This window comes from Thalassophryne amazonica, chromosome 1 (assembly GCF_902500255.1).
Source record: "Thalassophryne amazonica chromosome 1, fThaAma1.1, whole genome shotgun sequence".
Lineage (NCBI taxonomy): Eukaryota > Metazoa > Chordata > Actinopteri > Batrachoidiformes > Batrachoididae > Thalassophryne > Thalassophryne amazonica.
This window is the reverse complement of record NC_047103.1, coordinates 149,626,404-149,650,607: the sequence shown is the minus strand read 5'-3', so window position 1 is coordinate 149,650,607 and position 24,204 is coordinate 149,626,404. Positions and strand designations below refer to the sequence as shown.

General features: G+C 42.0%; 2 protein-coding genes across 2 annotated transcripts in view; both read right to left on the bottom strand.

Annotated features, from left to right (window-relative positions):
• Positions 1-266: 266 nt before the first annotated feature.
• On the bottom strand, positions 267-9,114 carry LOC117515295. Its single transcript, XM_034175789.1, has 3 exons — positions 8,663-9,114; positions 6,675-6,769; positions 267-1,716 (listed from the first exon to the last, which is right to left on the bottom strand). The coding sequence occupies exons 1-3, from the start codon at positions 8,871-8,873 to the stop codon at positions 388-390; spliced, it is 1,635 nt and encodes a 544-aa protein (XP_034031680.1). The 5' UTR covers positions 8,874-9,114; the 3' UTR covers positions 267-387.
• A 140-nt stretch (positions 9,115-9,254) lies between these two features.
• Positions 9,255-24,204, bottom strand: part of LOC117516642 (R3H domain-containing protein 1-like) — a 118,777-nt gene continuing 103,827 nt past the window's right edge. The window contains exons 36-43 of the mRNA XM_034177509.1: positions 21,617-21,774; positions 20,946-21,079; positions 18,388-18,491; positions 12,796-12,971; positions 11,988-12,135; positions 11,803-11,900; positions 11,524-11,608; positions 9,255-10,629 (exon numbers count right to left, since the gene is read on the bottom strand). Coding sequence (XP_034033400.1) covers positions 10,319-10,629; positions 11,524-11,608; positions 11,803-11,900; positions 11,988-12,135; positions 12,796-12,971; positions 18,388-18,491; positions 20,946-21,079; positions 21,617-21,774 — 1,214 coding nt within the window. The 3' untranslated portion in view covers positions 9,255-10,318. The remainder of the gene's footprint in view (positions 10,630-11,523; positions 11,609-11,802; positions 11,901-11,987; positions 12,136-12,795; positions 12,972-18,387; positions 18,492-20,945; positions 21,080-21,616; positions 21,775-24,204) is intronic.

The window sequence follows — 24,204 nt, the reverse complement described above, 5'->3', positions numbered from 1 at the left end:
TATTTGCACAATGTTCATATACGTGGCTTATTATTCGAATAATCACTGAAATTTGTTGAAAGAAAAAAGTGTGGTCTCATTGTTTGGGTCTGTTATTTTTAATATTACTAGAAGCTATTAAATTTGTTTTACTAGTAGTTGTAAATGTGCCAGAGATAATATTGGACTTTATCGGTTATCTGTAACTTCCGATACATTTTTGGGTGGTTTATTGTTTTATCTTTATCGAAGATAACTTTTCAGTTATCTGATTATCTGTTATCAAAGTTAATTTTTTGGTTATCTGTGCCCACCACTGTGCAATCCTCCTGTTAAAAACCTGTTCTAATAGTAATTCCATTACCATAGAATTACCCGTTAGAATCACGACACCACCACCAGATACGTTTACAGAAACGTATCTTCCATGTTAGTAATTCTATGCTTCACACTCTGAGAGAATTGGTGACTCGACATAGAAGGCCCAATGACCTTTAAGCAAGAATCCTCAACCATGTAAAGGACATCATCATGTATGTAGCTCACATCATCACAGATCTGGATCAGCCTCTTTTTCTCGGGCCACATGTCCGTGTCCAACGTGATTGTGTGAACTCTTAAAGCTAACTGCCAATACTCCACCAATGTCTTGAGATGCTGCAAAGCCTGCTGGACCTCAGAGAACATCTCTGTCTTTTGCCTCCCAGTCAGCATGATCTGCATGAGGTCGTTTTCTTCACTGTACTCCATGACCACATTAAGGCCACTAAAACGTCGCTGGAGCTCAGTCACTTCAAATTTTTCAATGTATCTGAACGTGCTGGAGTCGACCCAGATGGAGTCGACCTCCAGCTCCTCTGGAGAGGTGGCAGACAGCTGGTCCGTGTCGTCCACGTCAGTCTCGAGTGAAGGTGTGCTGCTCTCATCTGATTCAGTCAGATCATTCTTCCTGGTGGGCTGGGACTCTAAATAACTCTTCTGTTTAGTGTCTGCCGGTGAAATACGATCCGGTCTGTGCTGGCTTTGTGAAGTATCGCTCCCTCCTGGCCGTTTAGTTGATATTTGTTCTGCAGCGAGCTGGTCCACTTCCGATAAGGCCAATCTGAACCCTGCACTGATCTCCACCTCCCTGTCTGCTTTTGTTCGCTCAGCTCTGTTTTCTGTTGTGCTCGGTGATGATCCTCTATTGTCTGCTGTGATTACACAGGCCGGTCCGGCCATTTGAAAGCGTCCAGATTTGAGCTTCTCTGTGTTCCTGTTAGTGAAGCAAAAGCTCCCTGAAGTCGAACCCTCATTGGAAAGGTTTTTCTTCAAGGGATATTTTAGACTTTGTGCATTTGAGTAGAGACTTTGGACTTCAGTTGTCTCACCTGTGGTCTGCAGGGGTGTTGATAAGCCCAGTGAGCTCACTGGTTCCAGATTTTTAGAACTGCAGTCGCTTCGAGGACTGACAGGCTCACAATGAGACGCTGCTGGCAGATTAAGACGAGTCTGCCGTCGTCTGACAGCAGCTGTTTGGACAGAGCCTGCAGATTTGTGCCAGCTACTCCTGTTGATGACGTCCTCTCTCACGGCCTGGACGGCACTGAACGGACCCTCAATACTGACTTTACTCTGGTGCTGCAAAGCTCGAAAACAAACTGACCTGTGCGCTGACCTCAGACTCTGAAGCACCTCAGCATGGTCGCTGCCAAAGACTGAGAGGTCAAGTGTTGCACTGGATACGTAGAAATACACCTGCGGTAAAAGAGTGCACAGTCGAATTAATTCCTGTAAAGCCCGGTTTTCACATCTGCGCTGCTGCACATCTGGTGGTGCGAATCCCCATCAGCTGTCAGAGCATCATCTCTGCTGTATGCCAAAACAGGCTGACCATCTATACCGCTGCAATCATATGACAAGCTTCAACCAACCAAAAAAAAAAAAAAAAAAAAAAATAGTGGAGCAGACAGAGGAATTCAATGTCTATATCAAATGTCAAGACATGTGACCTTCTCATAACACGTTTCATGTATTGTACTAAAAGCACAATATTTTCGTGCATCTTCCTGTAAATTTCAACAAGCATGCGCAAGCTGTGCTTCGCACTTGGCATCTAGTGTTCTCAAACACGTGTTAGGATGAGAATAATGATCCAAAATTTTATCGTGATGTCATCACAACCTGCTGGCTGAAGAATATGTGGGATATGTACAAATTCAGTTGAAAAATAAGCAAGAATATGTATTTATTTCTGTGCATTACTTTTTCAAATGTCTTACAATAATTTTTTTTGTGAGAATAAGTTGAGAAACACTTCAAATTTTCACACACAGGAAGCTCAGGGAACTGATTTCTTCCACAAAAAACGATGCTCCCAGTAGAGGCAACATGCTATGCTGTACTATGCCGACTTCCTGGGACCAGCATGGGCCGCTGTCACTTGCAACAAGGTACAACCCCAATTCCAATGAAGTTGAGACATTGTGTGAAATGTAAATAAAAGCAGAATACAATGATTTGCAAATTCTCTTCAACCTACAGTAGTGTTCAGAAAAATAGTAGTGCTATGTGACTAAAAAGATTAATCCAGGTTTTGAGTATATTTCCTATTGTTACATGGGAAACAAGGTACCAGTAGATTCTCACAAATCCAACAAGACCAAGCATTCATGATCTGCACACTCTTAAGGCTATGAAATTGGGCTATTAGTAAAAAAAAAAAGTAGAAAAGGGGGTGTTCACAATAATAGTAGCATCTGCTGTTGATGCTACAAACAAAACTATGTTCAAACTGCTTTTTTAGCAATCCTGTGAATCACTAAATTAGTATTTAGTTGTATAACCACAGTTTTTCATGATTTCTTCACATCTGCGAGGCATTAATTTTGTTGGTTTGGAACCAAGATTTTACTCGTTTACTAGTGTGCTTGGGGTCACTGTCTTGTTGAAACACCCATTTCAAGGGCATGTCCTCTTAAAGTATTTTGACATATCCAAACTGATCCATGATACCTGGTATGCGATATATAGGCCCAACACCATAGTAGGAGAAACATGCCCATATCATGATGCTTGCACCACCATGCTTCACTGTCTTCACTGTGAACTGTGGCTTGAATTCAGAGTTTGGGGGTCGTCTCACAAACTGTCTGCGGCCCTTGGACCCAAAAAGAACAATTTTACTCTCATCAGTCCACAAAATATTCCTCCATTTCTCTTTAGGCCAGTTGATGTGTTCTTTGGCAAATTGTAACCTCTTCTGCACGTCTTTTATTTAACAGAGGGACTTTGCGGGGGATTCTTGCAAATAAATTAGCTTCACACAGGCGTCTTCTAACTGTCACAGCACTTACAGGTAACTCCAGACTGTCTTTGATCATCCTGGAGCTGATCAATGGGTGAGCCTTTGCCATTCTCCAATCCAATCCAGTTTATTTATAGAGCACATTTAAAAACAACAAAGTTGACCAAAGCGCTGTACAATCACATAAAATAAATAAATAAATAGATTTGCAACAATAAAAGTTTTTAAAAACAATAAAATCATCAACCCTCTAGTCAAAAGCCAAAGAAAACAAGTATGTTTTAAGACGAAATTTAACAACTAGAGGTGACTCCGCCTGCCTGATACAGAGAGGCAGGTCATTCCAGAATCTGGGACCAACAACAGAAAAAGCTCTATCACCTCTACATTTGAGCTTTGTCTGAGGAACTACAACGTGATGAGGAATAAGACACGAGCAGGTCAGACAGATACCGTGGAGCAAGATCATTAAAGGGGATAGAGAATCAAAATCATCTTTTTCATGTTTTTGGTGTTAGTTCAGAGTCACCCCCGCTGAGGGGAATACACACGAAGTGCCAGCAAGTTTCAGAACCTCTATTTCAATTATTTCTCCTTTTTTGAATTGTCCCTAGAAAACAGGCCAGTCCATTTTTGAGAGAAAACTTACGTCACTTTTTCACCAATAGCCCCCCCCCAACACACCCACAACCATCCCCTTTCACACACACCCCTTCAAAATTAATTATTCATAAGGTTGTGCCCACCCACTCGTAACACTCGAAGAGAAGCAATGGCGAGCTACAGGTGTGCTTTCCCAGGCTGTTTTAGCGGACTACGATCTTCCCACGGAAAGCAATGTACGCGATCACTGGCTTTTATTCATTTTTAACCGCTTCCCCAGTACATACAACCGGCGACTATTTCTTTGCTCTGCGCATTTCACGGAGGACTGTTTCACAAACCTTGCACGATTTCGAGCTGGCTTCAGTCGGCATTTAATACTCAGTAGAGGGTCAGTTCCGACTCTGCGACAAAAATCAACCCCAGCAATCAGTACAGCCTGTGAGTATCACATTTTCTTTTGTTTTAAATTTGTGTTGCGCCATATTCCTGTTGTAAGAATTGCACGTTAGAATGGCATGTTAAATCTGGTTTGTTCCTCTAAAGGGAATGAGTTAACCCCTTAGCAGCTAGGGATGTGTATCGAGAACCGGTTCCTTTTGGGTATCGTAAAGAAATGACTCGATCCACCGACATCAATAAGCTTTGTGCTTAACGATTATGTTATCGGTCCTTCAGAGTGGCTGTTGTTTTGGGGGGTGTTTGTCAGGAAAATGATCATTTCTGTATTGATTACAGACCCTGCAGCGGGTCCGTAAACAACTTTTCTGCAGCGCGGCTTTGCTTTGAACCTTCAACCAATCGAAGCTGTGCTTCGCAGATTGAAGCAATGCTTCGATTATTCTTTCTTTCGCTTAATTTTCTCCTGCTAAAACCCTAAAGAGCATACATCTGTGAGTATTATTTACCTTTTCTATGTTAAACCGACCTGTTATGTTCTTCTGAAACAGTTGATAGATGTATTTTATAACTTAAAAACGGGAGCGATGCTAACGCGTTAGCATGTCTATGGTATTTTCAATGTTAAAAGTTAGCATTGCAGCTGTCATCACGTTAGGGTGCATTTGTTTTCAAACTGTAATTTCTTAAATTTATTTTTGTTTAGATATTAATAATCTAATGATTATATACAATTTTTGAGAAAGAGGCAAAAAAAAAACCTGAATAGAAACAACAGAATATATAAAAGCAATGAAAATAAATAATGCTTTCTTTTCAGTGAGAGCAAGGGCAGACAATCAAACAATGGCAACCGATCACCGCCATCTACTTGCATTTCATAATGAGGTTGCCAAATAAGCTCAGAAATGACGCCATTAAAAGCAAACAAGGCATTCTAAACCCAGCATAGTAACATAGCTGTTTCAGAGAGCCTTTTAGGTTTTAGGTTCTGAGCCATTACAGACCCAACCAATTTTTTTGGGCTACATATCACATCACAGAACAAGGATTAATGGCTCATTCAACCAAAAATAGTCCAACAGTTTAAGAACAATGTTTCTCAATGTTCAATTGCAAGAAATTTATGGATTTCATCATCTACAGTCCATAATATAATCAGAAGATTCAAAGAATCTGGAGCTCTTTCTACACGTATGCGGCAAGGCCAAAAACCAACATTGAATGCCCGTGACCTTTGATCCCTCAGGCAGCACGGCATTAAAAACCAACATCATTGTGTAAAGGATCTTACCGCGTGGGCTCAGGAACACTTCAGAAAACCACTGTCAGTTAACACAGTTCGTCGCTACTTCTACAAATGTAAGTTAAAACTCTACCACGCAGAGCGAAAGCCATACATCAACAACATCCAGAAACACTGCCGCCTTCTTTGCTCATTTGAAATGGACAGACGGAAAGTGGAAAAGTGTGCTGTGGTCTGGCGAGTCCACATTTCAGATTGTTTTTGGAAATCATGGATGTCGTGTCCTCCAGACAAAAGAGGAAAAAGACCATCCAGATTGTTACCAGCACAAAGTTCAAAAGCCAGCATCTGTGATGGTATGATGGTGTGTTAGTGCCCATGGCATGGACAACTTGCACATCTGTGATAGCACCATCAATGCTGAAAGGTACATCCAGGTTTTGGAGAAACACATGCTGCCATCCAAGCAACGTCTTTTTTAGGGACGTCCCTGATTATTTCAGCAAGACAATGCCAAGCCACATTCTGCACGTGTTACAACAGCGCGGCTTTGTAGTAAAAGAGTGTGGGTACTCCACTGGCCTGGCTGCAGTCCAGACCTGTCACCCATTGAAAATGTGTGGCGCATTATGAACTGTCAAATACGGCAACATAGACGCCAGAGTGTTGAACAACTGAAGTTGTACATCAAGCAAGAATGGGAAAAAATTCCACCTACAAAGCTTCAACAATTAGTGTCCTCAGCTCTCAAATGCTTATGAGTGTTGTTAGAAGGAAAGGTGATGTAACACAGTGGTAAACATACCACTGTCCCAGTTTTTTTGAAATATGTTGCAGGCATCCATTTCAAAATGAGCAAATATTTGCACAAAAACAAAGTTTATCAGTTTGAACGTTAAATGTCTTGTCTTTGTGGTGTATTCAATTGAATATAGGCTGAAGAGGATTTGCAAGTCATTATATTCTGTTTTTATTTACATTTTACACAACGTCCCAACTTCATTGGAATTGGGGTTGTAGAAATGTAAGGGCTAACGGCCATGGCACCATTTCCGAATGTCAGTCACAATGATGCTGATGTGCAGCAGTGCATAAATAAAAACCAGTCTTAATGTATGGTCCACCAAGATAAATCTTTAACACAACCTCGGCTGCACTTACATCTTCACTGAAGGGAAACACAGTAAGATGATAGTCTTCAGGAAACCCGTTGTCCGACATGATCTGGTGCTCCTTCTGCACCACCCTCTCTGCATCTGTCAAGATTTCAGAATGTTCAGATAAGGCTTCAAACCACAGGATAACTGCATAAGAATGATGCCGCACATAATCGAAGAGATTACTGTTGGTTGATTATTGTATTACATGATAATACAAATCAAATTACTCATGGATTATACTATTGGTGCATTCAGGTTGCACTTCAAACACTTTTGATGCACTTTTGCTCAGCAGAATTAGCTCCCATGGGAGCAAATTATAGTATCCAACATCAAGCCAGAACAAATGTTATAATACAAAAAATAAAAATACAGGAGATGCAACCCAGGGAGTTCCAACAGAGCTTAAAGCCCCGAAAGAGAACAGTGAGAGATGCAGGGCATTTTGATGTTGGTCTGGACACTACTGGAGTGCTCCAGTGTTGCACCGCAAGTAATAGCAAGCAAATAGCAAAAGCATGCCACTGCGCTAGTTTCTGCATGCCACCATAAAATTAGCATTTGAAAAAGTTAAGCAAACATTTTTATACAAGTCAAACATTAAATAACATGCTTCTACGATATGCAAAATTGTAACTCAGTGTTACAGCGTAATAGATGTTGGTATTGGGACCAATACTAGTCACTATGTAGAGTTATTCATGTTTGTCTTCTCCTATGATGACTCAGTAATGCACTAGTGATGATTTTTGGTTAATGGATTGATTATTTTACCTAAAACTAAAGCTAGTTTGTCATCTTATGTCAAGGTTAGTGTAACATGAAATTAAATTGAGCAAAATGTTCAACCCAACAGCAAACAAGATAATATATTGAAATATTGATTGTACATCATGATTCATTCAAACATTAGAAATTTTGAAGTATTTTTCAGTTTGTGCCAATAAAGTACCTTTTCCAGATTTTGCATTGTGTGCAACATCAAATCACAACTACCGAACCAGTCTACAGGAGGCTGCTCTGCAAAACTAATACACGAGGATCACTATCACTATCAATAGCCTTTAAAAAAAAAAAAAAAAAAAAAAAGGTCTCAACAGGAAACATTTGTTGTTCAGCAAATCTTAAAATTCTGACCTGTAGTTTATTAGCAATGCCTTGTGATTATCTTGGTCGCCTAAAAGGGCCTATGGACAAGGACATGGAATAGGGGTGACCAAATCGACCCAAATATCCATTGATACTAATGTTGGTATTTGACCAATTACACTGGTATACAAATATTTAGAAGTTGTCTGCTTCAGAAATAAAATGTGCTATTTATTATGGATTTTGGCATGTTGAACTCAAATATGACATTAACAATGGCTAATTGGCTATTGTTTCCAAGATATACAGGGTTTTACATTTTGCATCTACATAATTATATTGTGTTAACAGTAGCTCTTTCATGAAAAATCATAAACATCTGACTTTGTATATTTCGCCTGTTCTTTTTGTAACACTTTAAAAAGCAGCAAAAAGGTTATATATAAATAAATTCTTAGTAGCACAGTAGTAGCATTTCTTTAAAACTACAGCCAATCAACAATTTCAAACATTTTCATTCTCCGTGGCCCAAAATTTGTAAAGTTTGACTATTTCAGAAGCATTTTGGTTGCGGACACTTCAGTTTCTGCTTTAACATGCACACTTAATAGTACTCGTAATTAAAATATGCACATCCCATGTGAGCAGTGACCGCCTTACATTCACTGGCTGAAAAGTTTAAACTCAACTTTATGCTCATGTTGCACCCTCAATGTCCATGCATGTTTTGTGTGTGTGCACGTGCGAGACTTCACGCGCAACACATACAATTTGAATGGACTCAAAATGACTTTTGGCGTAGTAATGTGAACAGTTTGCAACCTGCTCGGATTTTTAGAAGCGTCATGGTTTAAGTTTGGGTTCTACCACCTGCAGACGAACTGCGACATCTCAGTTTACCTTCAGCTCTGTCAAAGGTGACAAACGCCACTCCGCCCAGGCTAGTGGGATATTTGACCTCCTGCACGTCCCCGCCGCGACTCCTCCGCGAGCTCTGGAAGTGCACGATGAGCTTGTCAATCATCCTACTGGAGGAGAGCGCGTGAGGCACACCGGAAACAACCACCGTCCTCTTCTCAAAGGACTCGGTCTGCATGTTGGCCGCAAACATAACTTCGACTTCTACAACAAAACCAACAACCTCGACTAGTTTTACCAACAATACAAAGGCCCGCTGTCGCTTCCGTCGCGTCTCCTCAGTTTCACTTTCACTTCGCTACAAGCAGGCTGCTGATTGGCTCCTGAACATGTTGCAGTGACTGTCATCCTCCAATAGGAGTCGCCATTTCTCCATCATTCAGTCGAACGATTAAGTGTTAATGTAAACCAGAAAAAAAAAAAAAGGCCGCGGCTGAAATAAAATCTCTACAATGTAAACATCAAAGCAGCATTTCACAAACTTTTGCCTCAAACAAAATGCACACAATTTCTTAAAACCCGTATTTTGTGATTACAGGGATAATTATATTTTTTTAAAAAAAAAGTCAACACGTGTGGTGCAATCATTTATTAGATAAAAAAAAGAAAAACCCACACCAGAAACATCTCCATGAACTCAAACAGAAATCTAAATAAAACTAAGTAAGAATGACAAAAGCTTGATTGCATTTTTCTTGTGCATATAAACATTTTAATTAAATATTTGTTTTTGTTTTTTTGTTTTTAAAAAAAAAGGTGGCCTGGCTGAGTGCAAGGGGGGGGGGGGGGGGAATGAAAAGATGAAAATCCAGGCCCTGTCCAACACCAATTAAATCTCAACCCTTCAGTGCAAGTGCAACATTCACGGTGCAGAAAAGTGACTTTGACCTCTGTAGGTAGTACATCCATCATTCAGTGGATATTGTTGGCATCTTTTTTGGATGTGCTCTTGGGATGTTCATTCACGAGTTTCAAACACGTTTGTCTTCAATGTCATGTCAGTTACGCTGCACAGATTTACATGACAACCTGGGATCAAGCTAGCACAGCTGCAACACTTAGGGATGCTTTTGAAAGTTAAAAACAAAAAAATACAATACTTGCTGAGAGGTGATGATGGCTGTACTTCAAATGCAATACCGTACGCTGCCCCAGTTTAAATTTTTTGAAACATAAGCATAAAACATTCCTCAGATCTGCAAACAACTAAATTACAGGTACGTTCTGCTTGATATGATGCTGTCAGTCTAAAATCTGCAATTGTACACAATTTCCAAACCCATCGCCAACCATCGACACTTTTTATTCAGCAAAACAGATTTTAATAAGAGGGGGGATTATGTCCAATGTCAATAAATAGAATAGCTGGTACAGGAGATCCGAATTTAGCAGTCACATTTTTACAAATGTACCCAAAGTATGAGATGGTTCTCCAGTTCCACCCTGCACAGATCTATTGGCCAGAAAAAAATAAATAAAATGACATTCGTTTTTTTTTTAACCATCTGATACGATTTTAGATTTGGAGAGTCTGGCACTTTGAGCTGAGACAGTCCAGACTGAGGCAGCAGAGGCAAGTGGTTGGATGTGCATTAATTTGGGTTTCAGCGCTTCTTGCGCACACAGACAAAGAACCAGCTACAAACTGGCTTTGTCCAAATCACACAGCTCACCTTTATGTCTGTTACTAGTTCGGAGTTTAAAGGTAGTTTGGGAGCTGCTGTGTTGGATCGTGATGTTCTGGGCACCAAACCGAGAGGGGAGCGTGGAAAAGACAGAATCCCCACTGGGGTTCAGCCCAGCTCTGCTCGTGTTACCCGACCAGGGCCGTCGGTCTGACAGCCGCTGGATGATTTCGCCCCCTTTGCAGAGTTGTGCCAGGAGGTGGTGAGAGTCTGTAGCGCTGATCCCCTCTGTCTGATCTGTCACTTCCCAGGTCTGACTGCTCACTGCGGACAAACAGATGGCACCGTAAGCAGCCCAGAAATAAAACTACTGTCACAGGCAAAGAGCAAACGTCAGACCAGCAGCGCTGGGAGGCTTCAACAAACTGCTGCCGTCAGCTGAACGGCTTAAAGGCAGAGGGAAACCAAATGTCCAGGCCTGCTGCCATATGCAGAAATTTAATTTCCTCTTATCTGACATATTATACAGGACTTAATGGTTGAGTAAAAAAATGGTGCATCTAAAAAATAAGTCGTCTTATCGTGCTTCCAAAAAAGTTGCCATTTCTGACCAGAGAGCAGCAGTGGACCCAGTGAGTCCGCTCAGTTTTTAGTGGACTCATGGGACTGTTGACAACAACACCTGAATAATGCAGTATACATATATACACATACATCTTGATAAGTTAAAAAAAAAAAAAAAAAAAAAAAAAAAAACCCTGCCATATTGAGCTAATCAGCACATTTCCATACAAAACTATAGGGGCTGCAGGTTCCGCTGCCAGGTGTGAATTCTGCCCTGTCTGTAATATATTCTGCTTACATGCACAAACAGCCTCTGTTCCACAGCTACCAAGCACACCGTGCATATTTTCACACTAAAAAGATGTAATGCTAATCAGCCAGATTCATCAAATGCATCTTAACGCAACCTTTCTTTATTAACTCTTACTGAAGGGAAAAAAAGCTGCTGATGTTTCACTTCATTCCTGTCATAATGTGCAAAAGTCTAAATTGAAGAAAATTGAGTGGCATGGTAGTGGAAAAAGCTGGAATGCCTTTGCTAGGCAGCTGTACAGAATACACACATACACATTTTTCCATTTCACCTTTTCTTGAACTATACACTAAATGTAAGTCTCCCTCTGGATGTAAGTCTCCCTCTGGACTTCCTATTACCTGCGTGACCTACACTGAGATCTGAAGACAAGGGTTTTCTGCTGGCCTTCCTCCCATGTCCGCCACGCCAAACTCCGAGTGGGCCCTAAGGAGGACAGAATTAGGATTAGTAGAATTAGGAGGCTCATTATTTGTGGTAGGGAGCACGGGGTGAAAGGATTAACTCCTGAAATTAAATATATATTTAGATGCTGGAAGTATATAGAACATGTAACTAAAGATAGAACTTTCAACATCTTCACTGGTCAGCTGGGATTAAAGTTCGGCGTTGTGTCTGACCTGGTGTTTGGCGACCATGTGGGCGGAGTGGATCAGTGGAGGTCTGACGGATGGTTTGTACTGCAGAGGTTGGCCCAGTAGAGAAAAGTGTGCTTCACCTGTAAAGTTCGGTCAAAATGAATCAGAAGATTAGCAGCTACTCTGACTTCAGATCAGTGTGGTGCGTACATCCTCACGTTGCTGACCTTGTCCACTGTGGCAGAAGGCTGTAGGGAGCGGTGGGTGGTGGTGTGGGCCCATGACAGAGATAGGAGAGATGATTGATGGGAGGCCCTTGATGCTGGGCTGCTGGCCTGGCGAAGGAGTGAGGGCCGGAGACGAGGGCAGGCTGCTCTACACCCAACATGCCGGTGGTACGACGACAAGACGGAGAGGAACAGAAACACTTTCATTAAAAAAAAAACACAACCTTACCAATTTCGTCGGCAAACTGGATTGTTGTTGAAGTTGCTGCTTTAATGTACCATTTCATCCACATTAGCTCCCCTAATGTACCATTACAGCCTAACGCTAAGGACTATTTTCTCCTCGTTTTTATGTTACAGCGGCGCAGGCTTCATTTGCAGAGCCTATTTACAACAACATTTAACCTGCCTGCAGCGCCACAGAGGCGGAGCTTGGCTTGATGGTGACAATTCACATGTCACATAAGCTGTCACGCTGAAGACAATGGAATTAAATTGGCTTTCAAATTGCTTTCTTGTGGCCGCCTTAACTTTATGACATACTGTATTGTTCTATACGGTAAACATAATTAAATTGAAAATTATCTGGGAATTGCTGTTTTCTGGTCGGTGCCTGTGGGCCACTGGACAAATTAAATCCCTGAGCCTTTTTTGAAAACTCAAAAGGTTATAAAACACAAACTTATTACTACAACGTACAAAAATTCCATTTCCATTATTTGAAATTCTGTCATCCGTTAATCGCCCTCGCCCGTTCTGTTCAGTGGATCATCTGTGACTAATGCGGGCGCCCGTGCAGCGTTTGTACCTGGGTGTTGTCTGGAGGAGGTGGGAGATCGGCGGGCCTGCGGCCACGCTGGTGGTCAATGTGTTTGTGGTTTGGTTGTTTCCGCTGACAGGGGGAGAGCGCCCGTGGCTGCTGGCAGGCAGGTGCTGCCATTTGCAGCATAACCATGCTGCTGCCAGGGGGCACCGGCAGCAACCCTGCACACAAAATAAACAGTGCTTACACTCCACCTTCCAAAAGCTTTTAAATGTTCAGTCTGTGGTCCTAACTCCAGACACACCTTAAAACTGGCTGCATTCAAAAGTTACACCAAATCGTAAATAGAAATGTCCCAATCTGATCGAATCTGATCAAAGTTGGCCAAACAGGCATTTTTGATTATATCATATCCCAAGTTATCGTGAACAGTCATGGCAGATGCTGCTTCATGACACAGCCACGGTGCATGTTTTAAAAACCCTCTGCTCTAAATATGTAACAAGTGATCTGTAGTGCACGTCAGTCTCCCTCTGTTTGATAAACACGAAGCGGTAAGAGGTGCTCACATCTGACATGGTGAGAGTTTCAAAAACATATTTCACGTCACTTCAAATACACACAAACTGATGAACGGCGTGTGTGATACAACCTTCCTCCCGGTCAGTCAGGTAGCAGCTTCTACAAAAATTGCTACATTCCTCACCGTGGTGCATTTTTTAGGGGCATAGCCAGCGAGGAGAGCTGAAAGTGCCCTGGCCCCCTTCTTGGAGTAGAGGTCCACTTTTGAAGACTTTTTTTTTTTTTTAAACATACAGTAATAATGAATTTTTATTTAACTAAAATGTCATTTAGTCACCATTACTGAGTGTCACAGTTTTACTATTATAATTCTGCAATAACTGGAAATGATAAGACAAAAAATGTATCAGTTTACATAAAAAAAAAAGAATACAAACATTAAGAAGGGACTTGGATTGAAGGTTTATTTCTTAATGCATGGCAGAGCTGTTAAAAGTGACAAGCATATACAAAAGACTGTTTAATGTACTTGCATTCTGCTATGTGCAAGTGCAATAACAAGGAAATTACAAGTGTTGGATCAGGACTCTATTGGCAAATACTCAAAATTAAATTACTCTGATCAGGATCGGGGGCAAAACATAAACAATAAAAGATACCTGATTGGGACATCCCTAATCTTATATTTTGTCAGTATTTTTTCTTCCTAACAGACGTGAGTAAAACAAATCATCTTTACAGAGGTGGAAAAATAAGGAGATTAAGATGAGATTTCCAACTGTATAAAATAATACCATGGTTCTTAACAACTGGTCATTCCTGGACACGGCGCTTACATTTTTGTGTCATGTTTGTATCTGACATCTATTGAGTTTATTTTAGTTCCCATAAAGTCACCATTTATTTATCCTTACTGTTAAAATGATAGTCTATATCAGAGTAAATCCGTTTTTACCCTAAAGCTCAGTTTCAGCACTTCTGTTCGGCTCCACACATCCACACCTCACCAGCGAAACATTACTCCAATGCTCTCAGCCCCTGAGCAATTAGGTTTTAAGTGCTGTGATTATAAGGGAACATCCAGAGTGCCAATAAGTGTCTAGTCCAGTTTCCTGCTAAATCCTCCGTGTTGATCCAGGAGATCCAATTATCTAATTAGTTTGTGACACACAAATCCGGACAGATGTGACATCATAAACAATCATGGCAACGGCACACGTTGCGGCGACGCCACCTCCTAATGCTCCCTGAACTCAAAAAGTACAACATATTTAAATCTAATTACCTACTGTTGACATAAAGCTAACAGCTAGTGCCACTGTTGATTTAAGAATTATTGCTGGCTCCATAATAACACTTACAAGGACAACAGGCCCTCACATGTAATCCACAGATTATTTCTGGCCTCAGTCTGGCCAATTAAAAAATGTTTACCAGTGACGCTGTAGGTAAGGCGGCTGCATGACCTTCATGTGACCTCATTACTGACTAGCTGAAATTGATGGCTCCCTCCAATTTAGACATGAATAATAAAGGTCATTGGTAAGGAGAACGCCCCACCTCAGCCTCTGGACTGTGATTATGAGCCTTTCAAAGGCCAATGCAAAACACTCAGTGTGTAGGATTCACTACAGCAGGACTTTTTCTTCCCCTCTCTCCTTGAAGGTTAGTCATTTTAAATTTTATTTTGTAGAACATAGCAACTTACTCCCCTTGCAACTGCAGAGGAAAAAGTGGATGTGGAAAGCACTTTAAACTCCAGAGACTTATCAGCACGCCTCAGTCTTTTTCCATTTTGAAATCCGAGTGCAAACCTAATCAGTGGTCTGATACACATTCACTGGCAAAATAAACCCAAGGAAGTTATTTCATTATGACACCGTTGTCTTGGTGATGAAGGAATACATCTTGCAGTTACTGGCACTGAGAGATGGTGGAAATAAAGGATATCTGAACGACGGCGGTGACAGTGAATCTCTCTGGCAGCTAATGCCAGAGGCGAGTGTTACATATGTCACTTTTATGTGCGACCCTGCTGTAGATTAGAACACCTGTGAGCAGACGGATCACAACACAGGGAGTAATGATTTCTACTGGTCATACTACGTTCTGTCTAGCAGAGAATAACAGATGCATTCCAGCTGTGCTGGTACCCAGAGATTGGAAGCATTTAGATTTCAGAGATGGCGAGTGACCGTCTGTTCACTGTGGAATATTGTTTCACTTAATGTTGGGTTAACACTGCAGATAGCAACATACATATTTTAGTTCATTATGTCTCTGGTCAGATTCTTCCATGGTTAAAAAAAAAAAACAACTAAAATAAACCTAGCTGATGAAACCTAGTGAATTGTTTGGTTTAACTCCATCATATTTTCCACTGTAAAACACTGTATGGTGTACCCCAGGGCCAGAGCCGGCCCAAGGCATACGCCAACTACGCGGTCGCTTAGGGCCTCCACGGCCCCGAGAGCACCGAGTCGTTGTGATAAAAAAGTAAATATATACATTAAAACAATATTGAATAATTTAAACGAAATTGTATTACACCCGAAAAAAATAAATTCATTTTGACAAAATACCAATACTAGGTTAATTGATGCCTCCTGTTGGCTGCTGCCACCGTTGGGCAAATTTAGATGCACCGCTTGGTTCTGGTGGTCGATGACTAATCGTGAGGAATGAAGTGAGTGTAAGTAATGTCTCAGAAAAGAAATTATCCCTCTGGAGCGGAGAAAAGAAAAAAGAAGAAGTTGGAAAACGAGAAAAAACAACAAGACAAAGGTAGGTTTGCATGTCCAATATTACAATTTTTGTTGTCATTATTTGCGAAATGCTCCGTTCGTTTAGTGTAAAGTGCTTTAGGTGTCTTAAAGTCAGAGGCGATTGCTTTAAGACTGCAAGGGAAGCTCAGCTTCCCCTAAAATGTCAAAAAATAAGTGATCAAATATATACTGTTGTGTGTACATGTCATTGACTAAATATGCGCTACAACGCGCTCAACTTTTGTTTAGAATCAGCTTCTTATCACTGGTAATGACGCGGCTTCCCTCTTACTCAAACCAGCAGCTTCACAGTGCTTTAAACAGTGTGGACGCTGATCACAGACTTCAATAGCGACACAAAGCATGCAGCGAAACGAGACGAGTCATTGGATAAATGCTGGGCTTTGTCCCGCCCATCGGACGCTCAGAGTGTCTGGGGGTCTATGGGGCAGTGGGCTGGCCTCGGCTGGCTTGGACGCTCAGCTTCTGCATGATGATTGGATGATCTGACTGAGGCTGAATCCCTTTCTGATTGACAGCGAAATGAGCGAATCAGCGATCTTTTGGTGTAAACATCCGTGGGAGTATTTTCATTCTGTTCTGAGTTGAACCGGAGACTTTCCTAATCCTCTTAGCGGTATTTCTTTGTTAAAAACGACTGGCGACAAATCGAACTTCTATTTCTGGTGTTTTTTTTGTTTTTTTTTTGTAGCTGCTTGTGTTTGGAGACTGACTTCTATCGCAGTTTCTGTCCCTACTGAGCAGCGGGTGCTGCTGAGCTCCTCCACCGTCTCAAAGCACTCACAGGCGGACAAACTTCACACTAGCCTCGCGCCAGTCCCAGCTAGCGAGCTAGCTAGGTAGCAAGCTGCACATAATGGCAGACAATTTGAATGTTGTGGACCGGATTTTGGCGAATCCATTTGATAGTCTTCCTTACAAAGAAAAACTTAGAGTTAAACAGCAGGGCAGATCAACTCCTCAGATTAATTTGGTGCAAAAGGTGGGGAAAAGTAGCTCAGCTCTCAATGGTTTGCAGGCCAAAGTTAAAGCAATAGCCCCCAGTGCAATGTTTGTGCATTCCTATGCACACACATTGCTGTTATGTTGTGGATTTCTATGTTCATTTTGGAGATTATTTAAGTATTGTATTTATTAATTTAAGTATTTAATTTTGATTACAACTTTATATTTCTGTAAGATAATGTGAATTTCATTTGATTTTATTTTGTATTTGGATATTGAACATTTTGCACACCATTGCACATCTGAAAGAAATTAAACTATTTAACGTGTTTACTATAAATGCAGTCTCCTGCCTGCTCATGTTACTTTCAAATAGTTAAATTAATGAGCCATACTTATACATCACTCTGTATGTAGAAGTTAATTAAAACATTTATGGGTTTGCTACCCCTTTAAGGTTAAAAACAAGAATGACACCTGTATGATATAAGAAAATTACAAATAATGCTAATGATTGTGGGTACGTTACACACAACAGTGTAGCCTATGGAATAATGAGGCATCTGGTGCTGAGGTGATGGTAGGGGGGCCCCCCAAATGAAATTCTGCTTAAGGCCCCATAAAGGCTTGGGCCGGCCCTGCCCAGGGCTTTGAACTTAGTCTGCTGTGGTTCCGTGCAATTACTGAATAAAACTGTACTGCTATGCTGATGATGGTCAGTCGTACATGCCGGTTAAAGCAGCTAATGGTACTTATATTAGGAACTGAGGGGTCTGTCTGTTTTTAGTAGGAAAGGAAAAAAGTTTGCTTCACATTTTAATTTTAAATTGTGAGGAAACTCGAATGCTTTGTCATCAACTGTACCAAAGATAATATTAAATTCTAAATTATCCAGCTTCAGGATGAGACACTGTGTGACTGTTATGCTGACATGTCGTGTTTGACTACTGAAGAGCCGTATTAAAAACAAATGCCATGTACAGTTGGTGTGGCACATCAGAGCACACATTATCAGCTAGCATATGTGGTCATGTCAACTGTATTTAAACACAGTTAGCATTAACTGTGCTATATTCTAGTGGTTAGCGTTACTGGTAATGGCTGTAAAACCTCAGTTCTTGCCAGTGTGCCACAGTGAGGAACCTCAGTTACTTTTAACTCCATTTTAATATTAATGCATTTTTTTTCAGGGATCTATTGTTGCAAAATCTCAGATGTGGTTCATAGTAATGTTTTATTCTCTGGTCTGCAAAGATTTAAAATCCACTAAAAGTATATAAAAAAAACCCTGCTAGAATTCCATCTTTAAAAAAAATGTCCCCATCACTCCAATGATGATCTCTTTGTTTCGATCCCTACTCTGGTCAGATGAAACTATACACACCTGCATACTGCTGGCCTGGATGCTGCTGGGGGATGCAGTTGGAAGAATTCTGGGGAAACTGGAGTTGCTCCATCATCGGGGCAGGCAAAAAGCTCACGGTTGAACTGTGAATGAACATAAGCACAGCGTAAACTGGTCAAAACGACTGCAGTGAGTTACTCAGCCTGTGCAGAAACTGAAACCAGTCCATATGATGCTCAGTCCACCAAGCAACTTATGGAGAGGCACAAAGCTCAATGAGTTCCGACACATTCCACACGGAGGTTGTCGGAATATTAAAACTGAAATTTAACACAAGTCAATCTGTAAAGTAGGCGCCCTGCTCTGTAAGCAACCCGCCTGCTGGGACTTGTCTGCACCGAGCTACAGCTGGTGAGAAACAGGCTGCAGGTGGTCAGTCAGTCCTCCAGGGAGACAAGGGAGCAATCCAACACTGCACCATAAATCATTTCCACACCGACTGCCCTGATTTTACAGCTGGCACAATGAGGAAGCAACCTCGCCTCAAATGTGCACGTGCAAGTGTGTGTGCATCTCTGTGCATTGTTCTTTTGTGACAACTGCATGGTTATATTCATGTCTGGTGTCTGTTATGCATATGAGTGCACAATGGTTCCAGCAGCGCTGCACTCACCGGCACCCAGACCGACGGTGTCTGTGGAAGTAGAAACTAATTACATATTTTGTTTTCTGTGAACTCGTTCTATCAATCAGCTGTAATGAGCGAGCACTCTGCTCCACAATATCCTCCACAAGGAGAGTAATGGAGGAAAGTAAAAGCGAGGGTGTTGGAGCAGACATTTATCAGCTTCTTACAGATCCAGTTCATCCCCCCCCCCCCCCCCCACAAACTCTGTGTCCAATGGTGAGTTCAGCCCTGAGCTCCTTCAGACAGCCACAAATCAGGCTGCTCTGAGTTACCTTAAGACGAAGAATTATCACTACGCGACTGAGTCTGTGCGAGCTGGAGCACATTTAGTACTCACATCCTAACACATCTAAACCTGATTACAGCCATAATCCATCTATTAGAAACTGTCTTTTTCCCCCCACAAAGGATTAATATAAATGGGAGGAAGATTACAAGACAAGAAACATGGCGTAACTTAATTTTGAAACAAAACAGAATCCCTTTCTTTGATGAAAAATGCATAATATAAATATTCTTGAATTTTTAGCCTGTACTTTAGTCCCTCAGATTGATTATTATAATGTGCACGTACTGAATGGTGGAGTGTAAATCAGCCGGCCTTGGGGAACAAAAACCAAGTGAACAATTTCATGCGCAATGAAATAACCAGACTACAATTCCAGATTTTTCCTGAATGAATGACAAGCATTCAATTGAAATACAATAAAATTATACATCATATAAACACATTATAACATAATATAAACAAACATGAAACGCCTGACACCATCATGTGTCAAAACCTACAGAAGATGTCACCTCACAACCATAACCATGAGGTCAACTGGGTTACTGGTCCCATTTCACCTTCACCATAACCTTAAAGAATCATAACATTTCTGTTTCACCACAGGTCAGCGTGGTGGCCAAGTGGTTAGTGCGCATTCCTCCAAAACAAAGGTTTCCCTTTCAAGGCCGCTCATGCATGCCCTAAAACATGTCAGAAATCAACACACAAACTCATAATGGATTTTCTGTTGCAACCCCGAGTGGAAAAGGGAGAAGCTGAAAGTAGCCTCTGTTTTATAGAAGAGCTTAATCCAACAACATGGCATTTATAGTTATTTCATAGTGATGCAGGCTATGTTGGGCAGCACAGTGGATTAGCAGTTAGCACTGCTGCCTCACAGCAAGAAGGTCATAGGATCAGTTCCACCTGTGGTGTTTCTGTGTGGAGTTTGCATGTTCTCCCCGTGATTACGTGGGATCTCTCCAGGTGTTCCGGCTTCCTCCCACATTCAGATATTGTCTGTAGGTGTGCGTGCAGGTTGGATGTGTCTGTTTGTCTACATGTGACCCTGTGACAGACTGGCGTCCTGTCCAGGGATCCCCACCCTATGATTGTTGGGATAGGCTCCAGCTCCCGCCGTGACCCTCAATTGGCATAAGCGGTTTGAAGGGTATATAGGGAGAAGCATGCTGAGGATGGAGCCACCAGGCAGGAGGAGAAGAGGGAGGCCAAAGAGGAGGTTTATGGATGTGTTGAAGGAGGACATGCAGGTGGTTGGTGTGACAGAGGAAGATACAGAGGACAGGGTGAGATGGAAACGATTGATCTGCTGTGGCGACCCCTAACGGGAACAGCCGAAAGCCAAAGAAGGTTGAAAATGAGTGAGTGAGAGGTCTATGTTCAAGTTCAGGCTAGAGAAAAATATCCGTCACAATACTTTTTCTAGGCATGATCTACATTTTAGTGGAGTTACAATCAACTGAAAAGCTGCTGATACACCTTGTGACTTGAGAATTAGCACCAGTTTTGGACCACAGTCACATCTGGACCAACTTACTTTTAGATCAACCAAATTCCATTTAAGAACAGCTACATTAAAAACTAATGATTACAATAATGGTAAACTTTGGATCGTACCTCATGGTGGTATGCTGGCTGGGCGGGACAAAGCCGTAACAGGGCTGCATGCCAGCAACAGCCACTGCTGCCTGTCCTGGCTGGCAGGACACAAACACTGGCTGCTGGTATGCCTGCTGGGGGACAGAAACCTGCTAACATGAAGAGGAAAAAAAAAAAAAAGTAAAAAAGGAAGCAAAGACATGGCCATAAAACAAGATCAACAAGAATCAAAGCGTCAAACTAAACACTGTTCTGTTACACTCAATGAACTAGCAAATATAGTTTTGACGAAAACCAATTTTGAACTTATTTGTGTTTGAGATCGAGTGTGGGACGGACGGAGGCTAGGACCAAACGTGCATTCGTGCACCAATGTCACACTACACGGCACTGCATGGCTTAACATGGCTGATACGAGCCATTCGAGGTTTGTGTTTTATTGACATGGAGAAGGAATAGCTCAGAAGTCGAGAAGGGAATTGTCCTTTTACACTGTCCACTGTGACTGTTATTATTGTGCTACCAACAGCATCCTTTGAGAACACATTTTATAAAGGTTTCAAAACATGAAATTATATTAATAAAATGAACAGAGTGAGTGAACATGATCACTTTTAGTTTAATAACTTTTTCTTTTAAAAATACTGAACAAGCTCGCTGAAGCGTTTCATCAACAGTGGCGTGAATACCTGATAAGACTGGATTGGAGGGTACTGGACCATCATGCCTTGCATCTGGTTTCCCATATTGCTTTGCTGGTTGCCAGCGAGAGCAAGGTTTGTTGTTGGCTGCACGCCCGCTACAGTCTGATAGCTGGACGCTGGGTTTGGCATCACGGCTTGGTGCACTGAGGCAAGTGAAAAAGAGGGCAACGCTGACCAAATAAGAAGACTTCACACAAGAACAGTGACACAAATATGCCACAATTACAACTGATGATTAATATGTAGCACAGCAAACACGCTGCACATAAATGCTAAGCAGGGAAGAAGAAAAAAGATGATGGACCATAAAGACAACTTTTTAAGGGGCAATTTAGCAACTGCACCAATCATAACAAAGGAACATTGATGGAGTGTCAGAGGGAGAACAATGGAATGAGCAGCAAACTGAACAGTTGTGGAAGTCTGGGCTCGGCTTGGGGAGTAGAACTGTTGCAGTTAAGCAGGTTTGAGGCACTTGGAATAAATGAGAAAGTCAATATATCTGATTTCGCCTGCAGTGGCCTGAACCTGTGAGCGGAGTGGCTGGAAAGGAAAAAAATAGGCGGGGCCACTTCAATGAATGATTCAGTTAATAATTAAGTTCAGTTCAGGGGTAAACAGAAAACAGGATCACATTCAGAGACAATGACACACAAAAGGTGATACAAAGTCACACAAACCCAAGCGCTTGGAAAACGAGCTAAAGCAGAGGTGCCCATTCTTAGCCTGGGGGAGACCGGATGCTTAAATGTCAAGGTGACAAAAAGATATTTGAAAGTGCTGTCCCTTGCGACACACGTCACAATCCACGTGACAAAAGGAGAGGACGTCCTTTTGTGAAGGTGTCTTTACAGTCCAGTGCCCTGGGAGAAAAGTACAACGAGACAATGAAAGCACTCCGCGAGGAGCACAGGGAGGTCTATTTTTATCCAGCCTCCTCCTCCTTCCACCTTCACTCAAAGCCACCCATGAAATGACCGTAATATCAAACACAGCCAATTCCATGGCTGTGTTTGATGTGACTGGAACTTTTTCGGTTCAAACCGCCGTCTGACCAGAAAAATCACTAAAGCCCCTTTCACACCGGGCCCACTTCGAGTTCGAGTTGCATCGTGCAGCATTATGACAACGCCACGTGGAAGCAACCCAGTGCTGAGACGATGTAGCTCAACACCACAACAGCACGAGGGACGCAAAGGATGAAGCGAATCGGACACCAAAAATTAAACATGTTTAAATTTTTTTCTGCGTCGAGCAAAGGATGCAGAAATTAAGTGGTTTCAGCGCAAGCAAGGCAACGCAACAGTACTCAACGTGACTGGAAGCCACACCCTCACAATACAACGTTACCCGACACTAATTTGTGATTCCTGCTGTGTTCCATTGTTCCTGAAGTATAAATCAGGCAGGATTGTTTTTATACCATGTGCATAATGCAGTAAACTACACGCTCAAAAAGAGCACAGAGAAAAAAAAAAAAAAAAAAATGCTAATTGCAGCCTGACTGCTGCAGCTACTCGCTCTTCTCTCACAAATAAGTCCTGCTCACAGAATGCTTGCCAGAGACAGGACATGTCCACATCCAGTAAAAAGTCCGGACATCTCCAGTCCACTCACGGATGATTCATTCAGGCGCGCACATGGGAACAATTAAAAAAAACTGGATACAGGCAGTTAATTCCTCGCTCTCTCCTCAAACTCTCTCATCACTGTGTTAAATAAAGGACAAATAGGATATAAGTCCTGCTCACAGACTGACTGCCAGAGACAGGACATCTCTGTGCAGAGGACCTGCAGGCTGCGTCCTCACCTCCTCTTTGCCCCCTGCTGCGCGCACCTGACGCAGACATTCCTGCTTCATCATGACACCACATGAAGCAACTCGAAGCAGCCCCGGTGTGAAAGGGGCTTTAGGGCCCTTGGGCAAGGTCCTAAACACCAAGTTGCTCCCAGTGTGTAGTGAGCGCCTTGCATGGCAGCACCCTGACATTAGTGTGTGAGTGATTGGGTGAATGCGAGGCATTAATGCAAAGCGCTTAGAGCTTCTGATATAGATGGAAAAGTGGAATATAAATGCAGTCCATTTATTATTTTTAGCTAAATGGTTGACGAACAGACATGCTGTAATCTTGGAAAGTCTTCATTAACAGCTCCCTACATTAGGTTATGCACACTGATCAAGTGAAAAATAATTTGCAATTCTTTCCAGGGTTTTAAATGTCTGGGTTTGCCGCTTCTCTGGTGTCTTGGTGTTTAAAATGGTTTTTGAACGCTTTGGTTTATACAGTGCCAACAGTCTGGACATGTGGAGATCTGTGCATTTCTCACAGATGAGGAGTGAGGGGCTGAAAAAGAGACCGGTTCACTGTGAGATTCATAGAGGCCTCTCAGGCAGCGTCCCGGCCCCGCGTCCCGCCTCTCAGGCTTCATCCACCTGCTGTGTGGGATAAAAATAAATCATACAACTGCATCCCAAGACCCTGAACTCCATCAGTCAAAAACAAAAGAACATCTTAAATGGTCACAAAAAAAGGGGGGGTTGATCTGATACTTGCTTAAAAACTCTAGAAGAT

Excerpts from the sequence above, each read along its gene's own strand:
- LOC117515295 (XM_034175789.1), bottom strand. The coding sequence starts at position 8,873 with ATGTTTGCGGCCAACATGCAGACCGAGTCCTTTGAGAAGAGGACGGTG. Across the intron at positions 6,770-8,662 it reads CACCTTTGACAGAGCTGAAG|ATGCAGAGAGGGTGGTGCAG; the intron begins GTAAACTGAGAT and ends AAATCTTGACAG. Across the intron at positions 1,717-6,674 it reads TGTTTCCCTTCAGTGAAGAT|GTGTATTTCTACGTATCCAG; the intron begins GTAAGTGCAGCC and ends CTTTTACCGCAG.